The 14,287-nt window shown below is 44.6% G+C and overlaps 2 protein-coding genes across 2 annotated transcripts; both read right to left on the bottom strand.

The window, feature by feature from the left end:
- Positions 1–242: 242 nt before the first annotated feature.
- Positions 243–6,342, bottom strand: LOC135243959 (G-protein coupled receptor family C group 5 member D). Its single transcript, XM_064316113.1, has 4 exons — positions 6,104–6,342; positions 3,282–4,518; positions 2,511–2,566; positions 243–2,284 (listed from the first exon to the last, which is right to left on the bottom strand). The coding sequence occupies exons 2-4, from the start codon at positions 4,429–4,431 to the stop codon at positions 2,192–2,194; spliced, it is 1,299 nt and encodes a 432-aa protein (XP_064172183.1). The 5' UTR covers positions 4,432–4,518; positions 6,104–6,342; the 3' UTR covers positions 243–2,191.
- A 2,223-nt stretch (positions 6,343–8,565) lies between these two features.
- Positions 8,566–12,877, bottom strand: LOC135243815 (retinal cone rhodopsin-sensitive cGMP 3',5'-cyclic phosphodiesterase subunit gamma-like). The gene is made up of 4 exons (XM_064315879.1): positions 12,776–12,877; positions 10,596–10,753; positions 9,794–9,834; positions 8,566–9,562 (listed from the first exon to the last, which is right to left on the bottom strand). Exons 2-4 carry the CDS (start codon positions 10,739–10,741, stop codon positions 9,486–9,488), a joined length of 264 nt encoding a protein of 87 aa, XP_064171949.1. The 5' UTR covers positions 10,742–10,753; positions 12,776–12,877; the 3' UTR covers positions 8,566–9,485.
- Positions 12,878–14,287: the final 1,410 nt, after the last annotated feature.

Genomic DNA, 14,287 nt, shown 5'->3' with positions numbered 1-14,287 from the left:
ACATGCCTCTGGCGTGTGTAGCCTGCATAGACACGCCGGAGTTCTATGTGTATGTTAGGACCTTAAAACTGCTACTGTACTTGAAATTTACAAGCTAATTTGCAGCTTTAAATGGGTTTATCATGTGTAAGATCTGTGATTGGCTACAGAACTATTTGTGGCCTCTGTAAAACATAACGATCATAATAGAGCTGTTTTATTAATAGTCGACGTTGACTTTAATGACAGAGTAGCAAGTAAGGTACACAACGTAACCATGTTTTATTTCAGTAAAGTACAATTACAACATGCTCTATTTCTAACAACATTCAGTTAAATTAAAGACAGAACAGCATGCTAATAACTTAATAAATTGAGTTTGTAATTTCTTTTGCTTTGTTCAGTTTTCTGTGATTTTTAACAACTTTGCCATGGCTGCTCCATGACTTCAGCGAATATTTTTCGTGGCAAAATACCCAGCCTTAGTCATAGGACACCTCACTTGGAGCTGTCGCAGGCAGACCTCAGTCATCCGATCAACAGATTCACGAGTCTGGCTTGTGTGATGTGACTGGAAAAAACGGCTGACTGAATGCCTCCCTCCCCAGGTGTCCCTATGACCAATTCTGCACCACTATGCAGGACTCCTGGCCACAGGTGGCACCACTGCTGTCAGGATCTCAGGATTCAAGGTATTAATCTACTAAGGGCCAGATTTACGAACGAAATAATCACAGCAGAAAACATTCACTATATTGTGGCTCTGTTGCGGTCGAGGACACCGACACAAAAAGAAAACTTAAATTTGCAGATCAGGAAATATAGATAATGGTCAACAAGGTCCGGCTTCACAACGCAATATTAATTGCATAGAAATACGACACCAACAGAGATGATAAAAGTTTTCAGTGACATCACATACAAAATTAATTTATTCGGTATAATAAAACAAACAGTGGAAGATGTAAAGAAAAGATGGCATGATGTTAGGCAGCGTACAAAAAAGACAGAATTTTTTTTTAAGACACAGGTGGTGGTCCAACTAAAGAAAGAATAGTACAATAGAACAACAGGTGGAATATTCCGGCAAAATGAGAAAGTCGGGGAGTGGAAGGGCGAGACATGGATGAACTAGTGATGGGAGAAGGCCTGAAGGTAAAACTGTTTTACCTTCAGTGTCTGAACACAATTAATTATATACCCTATTTGAACGCGTTTGCAGAACAGTAATTATAATTCTTTAAATTTAGAGCTCCTTTATGCTGGCTAATGACTTCAATAGAAGTCATGCACACTTTCAATAATGCATGAGCATATTTAACTATGCAATAGAAGGAAAGTTGCAGATTGACCCATTGCCACCATTCAGTAAATCCGATGTAGATATTGCAACCAGTCCTTTCATAAATCTGGCCTGAAGTGTCTTTTTTGTACACTGACCATTTTTTTGTTGGTTTTAACATCAGCTCAACTCATAATGATCTATTTTACAGATCAAGAAAACATTGTTACACGTGCTTAAATACATCAGTCAAATTAAAGGTTGAAGCGCAATGTGGATAGATTGAATCTGGGCTGGCAGCAGTTTGTGCAATGTAGAGGCATGCCTATATACAACTATGTGCATTAGTGCAGACTGCCGTGCATGCATAATGATACTATGAGCGCAGCGCAGACAGGTATGCATATGTACATGTGTGCATGCATAATTCAGACAGATAAATACGCATAAAGGTGTGTGTTTTCACACTGCAGACAGATATGTCACCTTTGGTATAACAAAACATGTTAAACTGGGCAGTTTTTGCTGAAACACATTCTTCCACTTTAAACAGAGAGTGATGAACACACCGCCACCTAGTGTTACTGCCTGGAAGAGCGCTGCACAGACACAGCGGCAGACCAAAAGGTTCCGAACGCAGAATGTGAGCGTGTTTAATGGGAATGTGTTTCCGTGTCTGTCCATTTGGCCTTCTGTACAGTATTAAAATACAATTATGTATGAACTACTGCTGCCGCTTTATAGTGATATCTAAGTACGGTATGCATCCCTATGTACAGTACATAAGGGTGAATGTGAGTTTGTGTGTGTGTGTGTGTGTGTGTGTGTGTGTGTGTGTGTGTGTGTGTGTGTGTGTGTGTGTGTGTGTGTGTGTGTGTGTGTGTGTGTGTGTGTGTGTGTGCGTGTGTGTGCGTGCGTGTTTGTGCAGTTTTACAGCGGGTGACCGTAGTATTCATCATAGGGCTCATTGATGTTGGCGGTTTGAGCGCGAGGGATGGTGTAATCCTTATCAGGGTCTATTTCCTGAAACATGAGCACATCCATTGTTAACACATAATATCACCTCAAACACAATGCTCGCATATCAATACAGTATTCGCGTACCTGATTTGTTTTTTTATGTAATTGTGAAAATGGTCATCACTTTGTAAAAATGTATACTGGAATGATCTTCATTGGTAAACATCTTCAGAATGGCCAGTTATTGGCTAAATTATGATAAAAATGGCGTTATTGCTTTGATACTTACTGCCATGGAGAAGCCAGACTCATAAGGTGACCGCAGAACAGGTTCCTGCCCTTTACCTGGGAAACACACACAGGTAAGACACACACACACATTTCCTCACAGTAACTCTGAGCAGTCAGTCAGCTGGGGAGTGGTGGGTGGCTGAAGCAACATGGGTTATGTGCTTGCTTTGATATGTCGCAGTCAGGCTTGGTTACAGTACCACACACACACACACACACGCACACACACTCACACACGGCTGAATGCTGACTGATGAAACACACTATGCAACTCCGCTGCTGTGCCCCACCCAGGACTTGACCCCGCACCCTTCCCCACTGTGAGTGCGGTTAGCGGGATGGCCGGTGGGTGTGCCTCTGTGGAATTGCATTGCAGTGGTACATCAGGTTATTTCCGTGTCTGACTCCATTTACAATGCTGAGCGTTTCACCCAGACGGGAGAATTACCAGCACAGTGGTGGAACATGCGTAGAATTCAAACCTGAGACCTTATGGTTGCCATAACCGGTCCCTAGATTCATAGTGTATCTTCCTTAGTCAAGCCATAGATACGCAACACACTCACCTTGGTCACATTCCATATACACTTCTGCCGCCATTGGAAACACACCCTCCTTTAACCCACCCAATCAGACAACACCACACCCTTACTCTCAACACACACCCATTCTAGCACACCCATCCCTCCTTAGCCACACCCCATCAGACTCACACCACGCCCTCCTTAGCCCCGCCCCATCAGACCCGCCCCGCGCTCCCTGGCCTTACCCCTGTCCTGTGTGTCGTTCTGGAAGGTTCCGTTATCGCGGCCCTGCTTGGCTGCTCCCAGGCTGCCGATGCCGCTGGTGGGGCTGGTCCAGCCGGCAAAGTCCAGCGGGCCCTCCTTCAGCCAGGCCTCGCCCCGGCACAGGAAGGCCAGCTGGGGCAGGGCGTGGCACAGCAGCAGCGCCCAGCCGTTGGACACCAGCGCCACGCTCAGCACCGGGTCGTCCCACAGGGGCCGGCGGCCCATGGCTGGGTTGCCGCGGGTCAGCAGCGCGATCCACACCACCCAGATGCAGGCGGAGAGCAGGGCGGCCAGGAAGAGGAGGGCGGCCTGCCAGCGGGCGCGGCCCTGCGAGGCGCCGGCGTAGCCGTAGCCGTAGCCGCAGCAGGACCGGCAGAGGCTCCACAGGGAGAAGAGGAGCGCCGCGGCCAGCAGGCACAGCACGTAGATGAGCAGCATGGCGAACTCGGCCTGGCTGTAGGCGCAGGGCAGCCCGTCCCGCACCAGCACCGTGATCAGCCACTCCGTCGCCACGATCACCTGCACGGCGCTCAGCGCCAGCGCCGCCAGCGGCTCGCCCCAGCCGCGCGCCGCCGCGAAGCCCAGCAGGGCCGCCGAGCGGGCCAGGAGCGCCGAGAAGCAGAGCGCGAACAGGACGCCGAACAGGAAGACGCGCGTGGGGCAGGTCCGCGGCGTCAGCCGGATCACCGTGGCGAAGGTCAGCCCGAACAGCCCGGCCACGCCCACCAGGAAGAGCAGCTGCGTGACCACGCCCGCCCCGATCCCCCTGCGACGGCGCGGCGGGAGGCACGCCCACATCGCCCAGGCGACCAGCCCCAGCGCCAGCCCCGCTGTCACCAGGAAGCCCAGAGTGGCCAGCGCCTCCACCACGATGCCCCACGCCGCCTGCCGGTCACACAGGTAGGAGTACACCGGGTCCAGCCCGGGCCCGCAGCCCGGAGCCGGGCTCTGTGATGTCACGTTCCCCTGTGATGCCGCTTTGTTCTTGGAGCCATCGGCCAGGCTGGAGTCGTTGGTGTTAGCAGCCTGGCTAGCACTGGGGTGAGCAACGAGGAGGAGGAAGAGCAGGAGGAAGAACGTGCGGGATACGAGTGCAAATGAACTCATTCCTGTCTGTGCGATCCCGCTCATTTTGATGAGCTACTTTCTCTGAGGAAGAAGATTTATCCACCTCTCTTTTTCTTCTTCTTCTTCCTTTCCTTTTCTCTCCTCAGTACTCTGGAAGAGAGATGAGCAGTGTTGAGTTCTGCCACAGGTTTCTGTCTCGTTTCTGGCCCTGTGTGACACTGTACAGTTGTGTGCCTTACCATAATCACTCTGCTCCTGGATGGCCACGCCATCTACCGGTGTTCTCCCCTGCCACGGTGTTCATAAACACCTGATTCACCTAATCATTGTTTTGGTGAACTGTACCAGATTGCCTCCCAAGTTATGAGAATTAAGAGTTTTTTTTTACTGAAATAGAAAACCTGCTTGATTTTAGTCATCAATGTATTGACTTTGTATCTTATCGACAATCTTTTTCAAAATAACTGTTGATAAGATGTGTGTGTAAGAGAGAGAGAGAGAGGCAGAAAGTTGAAGGAGTGTGAAAGCATGCCGTTGGGACAGTGAACAGCCTGGGAGGGATGGAACATGTAAGGTATGAACCATCGATTTTAAAGAGACAGCTTTCTGTCATCCGTGATTCATGATCCTGATGGTTTTTTTAACTGCTTCAAAATGGGTAAACACCTGGAACTACAGGTGATTCAAACTCCCATAATATCAGTGGCTCCAAATAAGTATTTAACCTGAGCACTTGAAGGACAACAGAAGTGTCCACAGATTCTTGGTTTCCATGGTAACCAGAGGCGGGAGAAATAGAAACATCCAGAGTGACGGGATGAAACAAGGAAGAGCGTGATGAGGGGGAAGAGAAATGACAGAGTGACTGGGACTGAGAGAGAGAGAGAGAGCGTGGGGAGGAAAAGTGAGAGGGAAAGATCTATGCTCCTGATAATTGATCAGCACTTCCTCCCACCCCAAAAGAGTGTCCTTGTTTTAAAGGCTGAGAAGTAATGTTGACATTTTGACTCTTATCGTATAATAAATATGGCCCCGCTCCATGACAAATCCCTGTGCACACCCATTTTCAAAATGGTTTACATTTTCAGGCCATGTGTCTTCAGGCCATATATCATGGTGCCGTATTTTTGAAAGAATATACAGTTCACTGGCCAGTTTAAAAGAATAAAACTTGAGTTTTGCTCAATTAAATATTGCTTACAAAGCTTCAAAATGGGTTTAGTTTGGCAGTCATCATTACGTATGTTAAGTACACGTGGCAAACAAGTAGGAATCCAAGGCAATCTTAATGGTAAAGTTAAAAGCCTTTCTTGAAACGTGGCAAGAAAAATTTAAACGCGCTGATTCTACAAACGCGGCCTCGCGCGACCTTCATTGTTGCTCACAAAACTCGTTTGACACAGAAACAGCCGTATCAGTCCACCCCACAGCTACTTCTACGAGGGTTTCTGAAAACTAGCCCTCTGGCCAAATTTGTGGAGAAGTAGTTTTGGGACCACACCACTCTCTATCAGTAACCATCACATATGTGTCTGCTGGTGTACAGAACAGGAATGCTACAATTCACCAGCAATAACAACAAGGACTGAGCAAGTTTAAGGAGAGAAACGGTCACTGACACAAACTCTGTACAGTGCTGTTCACTGGTTTCAGCACAGTTAACTCAAGTCTGCCTGCAAACCTGTCCACCTTCTGCTGTTCAATCCTCCGGGAAACCATTTAACCACGGACTTACCTTTATTTCCCAGAGTTTCTCCTGATTTCATATGATGAGTCCACTGACTGAGTGCCGTTATTATAATCTCCACTTGGGTAGCGGCTGTTGGGTAGTAGGTTAAATGAATGTTGATGTATCGGTAGTTTTGTTTTTGCTCTGTGTTCTGTGTTCACAGTTCCTGGGGAATGCATGCCTGTTTTTTTTCAGCCCAGTCAGGAGAGGAGTGGAAGGGAGGGGTATAAGGAACTAAGGAAAGAGGGAGGGAGGGAGGGAGGGAGGGAGAGAGATAAAGGGAAGGACGGGGATTGTTTTTATAATTCCCCAAATTTACATTGACGCCTGAAGAGCGTGTGTGGGCCTGCCTCCACAGCTGTGAGTGGCAAGGGTAGGGAGGGCGTGGTTTACTGAGGGCCCGCCCCTACAGAGCAGAGAGGGTGTGGCTCACTTGCCTCAGACTGTGGGACAGCCACTGACTGACCCTCCCAAGGTCTAGAGCACACTCACACTCAATCACTCACGCAGACTGACTCGAACACTGACACCCATGCCCGTACTGGAACACCGTTAAAAGCTTCCCTTGAGCCTTGTTTTAGAGCTTAATTCACACTGACCCGAATTCTAGAATACAACATTAGGACATGTGGTTGATTACCTTGTTGCTACGGTAATGAAGAACGGCGGATGGAAAATTGAATAATGAATGTGACTCATGATACTGTCGCCCAAGGTAAAGGATTACCTGCACAATGTATTGCAGCACACTGCAACCACAGCCTGCCTGTGCAAGCAGCGGTGTGAGGCCCTGACGTCAGGGGAGGGGAATGCCTCTCTTCATGTCTGTACACACAACTGTGGCTCAGGCCCCAGGCTGGGTACTTACACACCCCTGCGCATACAGAGACAGAGAGACAGAGACAGAAAGAGAGAGAGAAAGAAAGAGAGAGAGAGAGAGAGAGAATGGGAGAGAGAGGGAAATAGAAAGTGGAGAGAGAAAGGGAGTGGGAGAGACAGAAACTGGGATTGTGAGAAAGAGAGAGAGAAGGAAGATTGTCTACCCCTTGATGAATCGACTCGAAGACCACAGATAACACCCTTACTTATTTAAGCCTGCTTACTGTTACCAGGTACCGAGAAAGAGACCGATAGAGAAAGTGAGAGAGAGAAGAAGGGAGAGAGAGAGAAAGATGGAGGGGAAGATAAAGAGAGAGAAGGATAGACAGGCAAGGGGAAAGAGAATCCTGATAGATAAATAAACATAGAGAAAGGGAGGGGAGTGACAAAGACAGACCTTTGGGAAGAATGGAGATTGGCAATCACACCATACTGTTAACAGTGTGGAGTCTAGAGTAGCGGGTCTTCATTCATCTCTTAATTGATCTATTTGTTTATAATATTTTCACTGTAATACAGTTAACTGTATGACGGAGTGTAGCACAGTGGGTAAGGAACTGGGCTTGTAACCGAAAGGTCGCAGGTTCGATTCCCGGGTAAGGACACTGCCGTTGTACCCTTGAGCAAGGTACTTAACTGGAATTGCTTCAGTATATATCCAGCTGTATAAATGGATACAATGTAAAATGCTATGTAAAAGTTGTGTAAGTCGCTCTGGATAAGAGCATCGGCTAAATGCCTGTAATGTAATGTAATGTAATTGAAGTGCTCAGCCATATTGTCGGCCATGAGGACAGCATTCTCTCTGGCAGACCTGCGTTCCCCAGCCAGCCTCCGCTCTCAACTTCACACACCCAGCAATATATACATGTTCAACAAGCAGCCTGCCTTTACTGGAAAACTAATATATGTGCAAGAAAATCTACAAAACAAGTACATCATACATGAATGTTGTAAATGTTAAAAAATAAACAGCTAATGCCACTATCACACATGTAATGCTGTTCTAAAATGCAAATATTAATATGTAACTCACAAAAAAAACTTATGTAAATACAGTATCTTACACATTTTGTAGTATATGCCATTATAATCCCAATATATGAAGGTTTCATGTTTTATCAAACGTTCACTTGTATTGCTTTGTAAAAAGGAGGGAACTAGGAAACAAACTAAAAGAGACAACTAAATTTGAAATATTCATGTTTTGTTGTGGATTTGAAAAAGACAAGACAAGTTAATTCTGGTGATGGCTGACCGCATTTTTTTTTCTTTAAGAACACAGGACTTTTGCTGTATTAGTAATGACTAATGTTCAGGTTTGGCTCTCCACCTGGCCTGCCTGCTATGTTTTCCCCTGTCTACTACCATCATGGCTTAATTGTTGAATGTGACACATTAATACTCCTTATTAAACACTGTCAGTCCTTCTGAATAAGACTGTTGGTAAAATGAACGAACGAATGAGCGAATAAACACTGAAGAAGCCATTTTCAGATGGCTCTCACCATGAGCCAGCCTACGCAGGGAGCGGGATTTAAAGAGACACCCTTTTTCAAAAGTCACCAAGAAAGAAAGAATGAAAAAAATTTAGATATTTACAAAATGACCTTTAATTGGCTCTATAGATAGATAAATGCACAAAGACATTCACATTTAATAATATAAACGTGCGCTTGGTTATTATTGTACATAATATATGTATAATAAGCTGCAGCATTTGCTGTAGAGTAATAATGAGAGGAAGAAGACAGATTTTCCTTTGTACATTCTCACATTTTCAGTCTTTATAAAATCCAGCTCATCATTTCTTTGATGAGCTCCCAGTCCTCTCTCTCTGTGTTTCACAGTGCACAGGAACAAAACTTTTCAGGTGGAAAGGGAGTTTGGGGTGAGGAAGGGGGTGGAGTAAAAAAAACAAAATATATAAAAAAAACAAATATAACGGAAAAGAAACTATTTGCTTTGCAAATGAGGACTGAAGCTTTATTAACATTTTCTTATGTCTCTATGAGCAAATACAGGCCAGTATCACACTGACGTAATTAGCTGTGCTGTAGATGAAAGCCATTTAAATTTTTGGTACATTGCTCTAATTACTTAAATGGTAGCATGTATTTCTATTCATTCATCTTTGGCTATATTTCAGCATGAGGGAGTAAGTAAGTGAGTGAGGGAGGGAGGGAGGGAGGGAGGGAAGGGGCGGGGGGTGGGTGTGTGTGGAGAGCAGTCGCAGGTGTGTGTGGTAGCCTATATCGCTGGTTTCTATGTGGGGTGGCCTTAACACTGTTCCATTTAGCAACACTGCGGTTGCCTGAAGCGTTACTGTGGAGACGTGGGATAGCCAGCTACACGCCCGGGAACCTCAGGATGGGACAGCGCAGAGCTGTGAGAGGAAGCGACGCCAGGCGGGCACAGACCGGAGGTCAGAGTTCAGAGGTGAGAGGTCAGAGCAGGAGGAGCAAAGTGGGCGGAGGGAGGAAAGCAGAAGACCTGAAGGGGGAGGGTCTTAGATGATGCCATATTTGGCCAAGTCGCTGAGTTCCATGTCGCCAAAGGCCTCCCATGGGCAAACCACAGTGATGTCTGAGGGGGAATGAGAGAGAGAGAGAATTACCAGCAGAAACCAGACATCTGAAATTCATAGAGATCAGTTAGTAATTGACAAACTGCAATGTGTCATGTTACACATAAGGGTGGGGTGGGGGTATTACAGCCTGTTATTTATTGTAAAAAGTGTATCATGTTCACAACAGCCACAGTAGTGATATTGTGGATAGGATAAGATTATAGAACAGATGAAGTTGTAATAGTTACCTGTGCCAAGGCCCTCCATTCCAGGAATGTCATCACCGAATCTGAGTGCAAGAAAGAGAGTTGACATTAATCCAGATAAATGCTGTGTACTTTTCCATTGTTATGATCTCTGCTCAGAGCATCTACGGAGTTTTTCTCCATAGCATCACACTGCCCCCTGCAGGGCCATGAATTCTGATCTGAGAGTAGTCGCATGGCCACAGATCAGGTATGTACCCGATCTAGATTCACATGAAAATGGCCCATATCTGATATGAAATGGTCAGATATTTGTGTTCACACAGTTCAGATCAGATCTTTGTTTCTGTTTGGGCCACTTCAGCCTGTAATGTGAACATAGCGTAAGTGTGGATGTTTTGCATCAAGAATGAAGAAGGTTGTCATCTTAGTTGTAATATCCAGTCGGATGTACTGTTCTTGATCTCTTTAAAGGTAAGGGTTTTGTGATCCAATTCAATTTCACCAGCTTCTCCAAAAACAGAACAGGAGGGCCTAAAGAATGTTTCAAATTCAAAATTCAAGTCGTCAAATTCATATTTCACAGTATGTAATCTGATCATAACAATCCCCCAAGCCAGTTATTCGTTCAGTGAAATATACAACCAAACAAATAACCGTGTTTGTGTGAGTGAATTTGTGTGTGTGTATGTGTGAGTTTGTATGTATGTGTGTGTGTGTGTGTGTGTGTGTGTGTGTGTGTGTGAGTCTGTATGTGTATGTGAGTGTGTATGTGAGTGTGTGTGTGTCTGTGTGTGTGTGTGTATGTGTGTGTGAGTGTGTGTGTGTGCGTCTGAGCGCTCACCCTTTCTGTCCAGGTTTAGGAGCCTTGCTCTTGAATGTACGGGTCTGCCTCTGCTTGAATTTGGGGGGTCCCTTCTTAGGGGTGGTGGGTCCTCCACTGCCAGCGGGGGCAGCGAGTGCACTTCCTGCTGGAGGCGCAGAGTTCATCTTTGCAGATCACTGAGAAAGAAGAGAGTTCATGGGGTTACAGACAAGATTCATCTGTGTGTTCATTTTTAGATTCAAAGCACCTCATGGACCTGGCTTGTAACTCACTCACTCACTCACTCAATCACATTTAGCAGGCTGATGATTCTCCACAAGGGAGAGCTATTAGTACTCAATTAGTTGAAACTTTGTGGTGCCATATCAATGAAATAGTGCCTTTTTTCACCTCATGATTACAGTTTTTTAAATCTACATCCATCCTTCCTCCTCTCTTCCTTTTACTTTCTCCTATTTTCATCATCCTTCTTTCTGTTAGCCTGTGCCTGTCAAGCTCATTGTCTCTGTTCTGTCCCCTTCTCTTCCTCCCTCCCTCTCTCTGTTAATCTATTCAGATTTTATAGGATTAGACAAATACAGAGATTAGCCCTAATTCCTCTCAGTTCCTTATTAAATGAACTGTCATTTCTAATCCCAGGTTAATGTCAGATGTCCTGTCTCTAGGTATAACCCACGCATGTACTGTGGCATCAGCGCACACAGACACTAAGTACATCTAATCTGGCTGGACTGGTTTTCTGCAGACTATGATCCAGTGGCAGGAAATGCCATGCCAACCCTTCTACTGTTTCTCTCATCCATCCCTCCTTCCTTCCTTCCCCCCTTCCTTTGTATTCTGCATCTGGAAACACTCCTTTTATCTTCCTTACATGCAAATACTTAGCCCCACCTTTTCACTTCTCAGGTTTTTAGTATTTCCCTGTTTCTAATTGAAATCTTGCCTGGATGATCAATTGATCAATTGATTAATTAATTTTTTTGCAAAACTGGCAGCTGATGTATTTCCACTGTACGACTGAAGTTTCAATAAGTTACTATTTCAGTGAGTGGAGTGACATGGTGTTAAAGCTCCTGTACTTGAGTGACATAGCTATGGCAGTAACTCACAATTCTGTGAGCTGTTTCTTCTGGTGAAACGGATTGAGCTTCATGCAACTTTGCTTCCTTGGTAGCCCCCTTGCCTCAATCCTGTCTTCCAATCTACCCCTCCCTCCATCCCTTCTGGGGGTTTTTGCCTTGTTCCTCTGCCCCCGTACTAACTGACTCCTCAATCCCTCGCTTTTCTCGTAATCCCTGAGCTTGTTAAGATCGTTAGGCTAATTAAGCTCATAAAGTTGATTGAGGAGTTAGAAGTCAGAGCAGATGGGTTGGTTGCATAATGGAAAATCAGGTAGCCTGGTATTAAGCCCCTGGGCTGTGGGGACAGGGATTAGTGACAGGGGTTAGTGCCCCTCTTAAAATCCTTTGTTCAGATACGAGGGGAGGCATCTGCTGTCGAGGCTTCTCAGTGTCTGTCCTTTTGGAGGTCAGTCTTTAATCTAACACACATTCCTTTTGCTAGCTAGAAAAATGCAAATAAATACTGAGGGAAAAATACTGAAACACAGGTAGATATTGATAGATACAAAAATACTGTTTACTAGTTCTAACAAATCCTGGCAGATAGAGCTTGAAGCTGGCCAATACTGATAAAATACTGAGTTTTAAAATACTTTGCAATGTGCTTTATGAAGTTTGGCTTTTTAAAACATAATTGGCAAACAAACAATCCAAACAGAAAACAAGTAATAAACCTTCCCTCACAGAGTGAAATAATTTTTAAAGCGTTGATTTAAAAATGTGACTTGTAAATTCAATTCTTTCAATTTGAATTCATGTCAGATTAAAATATTTCAATTCACAGCCAAGTACAAGTTGCTGACACCAACACTCAAATTGTAATACATAAACATACCTGCTTACTACATTAACTGTAACAATGAGAATTACCATTAATGAGTTATAACATGCTTATCAGATACCTTTCTGGTAACAGCATAAAAGCCCTAAACTCCAGACGACTGTCTGGTAATTGAGTGTTGTTATTATAGTAGTCCATCAGCAACAGCAGACAGAGCACTAGTACAACCAGTACAATCAGCTCAATCCATGTCTGAGTCTCTGTGCAGCTCCAAAGAGCTGAAGCTTTTCTCTTACCTGTCCTGCAGTAGGATATATTCCTATATCCCTTCTGTCTCCCTCTCTCCTTGCGCAGTCCGAAGAAAACAGGCGAGTTCTGCAAACGGGCCTTTCAGCTTGGCCAAACCTTTAATACTGCCCCCAGCTTAATCCCCTATCCCGTCTCCTCCAATCACGTTCACCCTCAAGTTCAGCACTGTCTGTGTTTTAACCCCCCCCCCACACGGGTGCAGAGGCAGGGCTGCAGAAAGTGGGGGTGTTTTAATGGATTTAACGCCGTGTGCTTACTGTGGCAGGGAACATCGGCTATCGGTTGTGGGGTGCGTCATTGCGTGCCACGAGCGTCGTTGAATCTCATTTCGGTTTTGGTGGATGCACCTGAAGCAGAGGGGTCAGGCCTGAGATTACAGCCCTGACCTTGCCCTGCTGGTCCTCATTTATTTTAGGTTCTGTAGCGGCGCTGTAGTTCTGTGTTGATTTGAGTGTTTGGCTTTCAACGAGTAACAGAAATAGTTTTTAATTTGTTACAATAGGCTACTCTTATGGACTAAGTGCATGATATGTAAATTAGACACAATCTGGGCACTGGCATGAGGCTGAAATGAATATTCTTCTTCTTCTTCTTCTTTTTCTTCTTCTGACTGTTGTTGTTGTGCATGTCCAAGGAGCTGTTAGACCAAGGGCAGAGGGCACACGTGATTCACTTGTGATCTCAGTTACAGTTGTTTGTTTTATCTGTAGTGTTTTACACCCTTTCCTTCTGTTTTTGTAACATTGTGTTTTGTTGAATCTTACATTCATAGTACTTCCTTTATACCGTTCATAGAGTTTGTATGTAATATGTGAGTATCTATGTTAATAATGTAATACATTCCTGTTCCTGTAAAAGAAGAATTACAGAACGGTACTTTGCACAATTGCACAATTGCACAAAAGCACACCTAAGTTTAAAGATTCATTAATAAAGATTAAAACGACCCATATTTGACAAAATAGCTTGACGATATGGAAGTGAAAACGTAACAAGAAATGAAAGAAAGAGAAATAAATCAAGGAATAAAGGAGAAATAAAACCAAACAAATCAGCAAGCAAACAAAATTGATTATGTCCTGCCCAAGACAACAGTAATATATTACAGTAAGATAAAAATGGATAATACATTACATTACAGGCATTTAGCAGACGCTCTTATCCAGAGCGACTTACACAACTTTTTACATAGCATTTTTTACATTGTATCCATTTATACAGCTGGATATATACTGAAGCAATTACGGTTAAGTACCTTGCTCAAGGGTACAACGGCAGTGTCCTTACCCGGGAATCGAATCTGCGACCTTTCGGTTACAAGCCCAGTTCCTTACCCACTGTGCTACACTCCGTCCAGAGTATAATACATAGTGTAGTTCAGATTTCGCAATAGACCATGAACCTTCTTAATTTTTAATATGTTGTTACACTGATAGGAGATGTAATTTGTCCATGTAAATTTGTCATCTATAACAACACCAAAAAGTCTGATATGTGAA

The sequence above is a fragment of the Anguilla rostrata genome, chromosome 17 (assembly GCF_018555375.3).
Source record: "Anguilla rostrata isolate EN2019 chromosome 17, ASM1855537v3, whole genome shotgun sequence".
NCBI lineage: Eukaryota > Metazoa > Chordata > Actinopteri > Anguilliformes > Anguillidae > Anguilla > Anguilla rostrata.
This window is presented reverse-complemented; position numbering and strand designations above follow the sequence as displayed.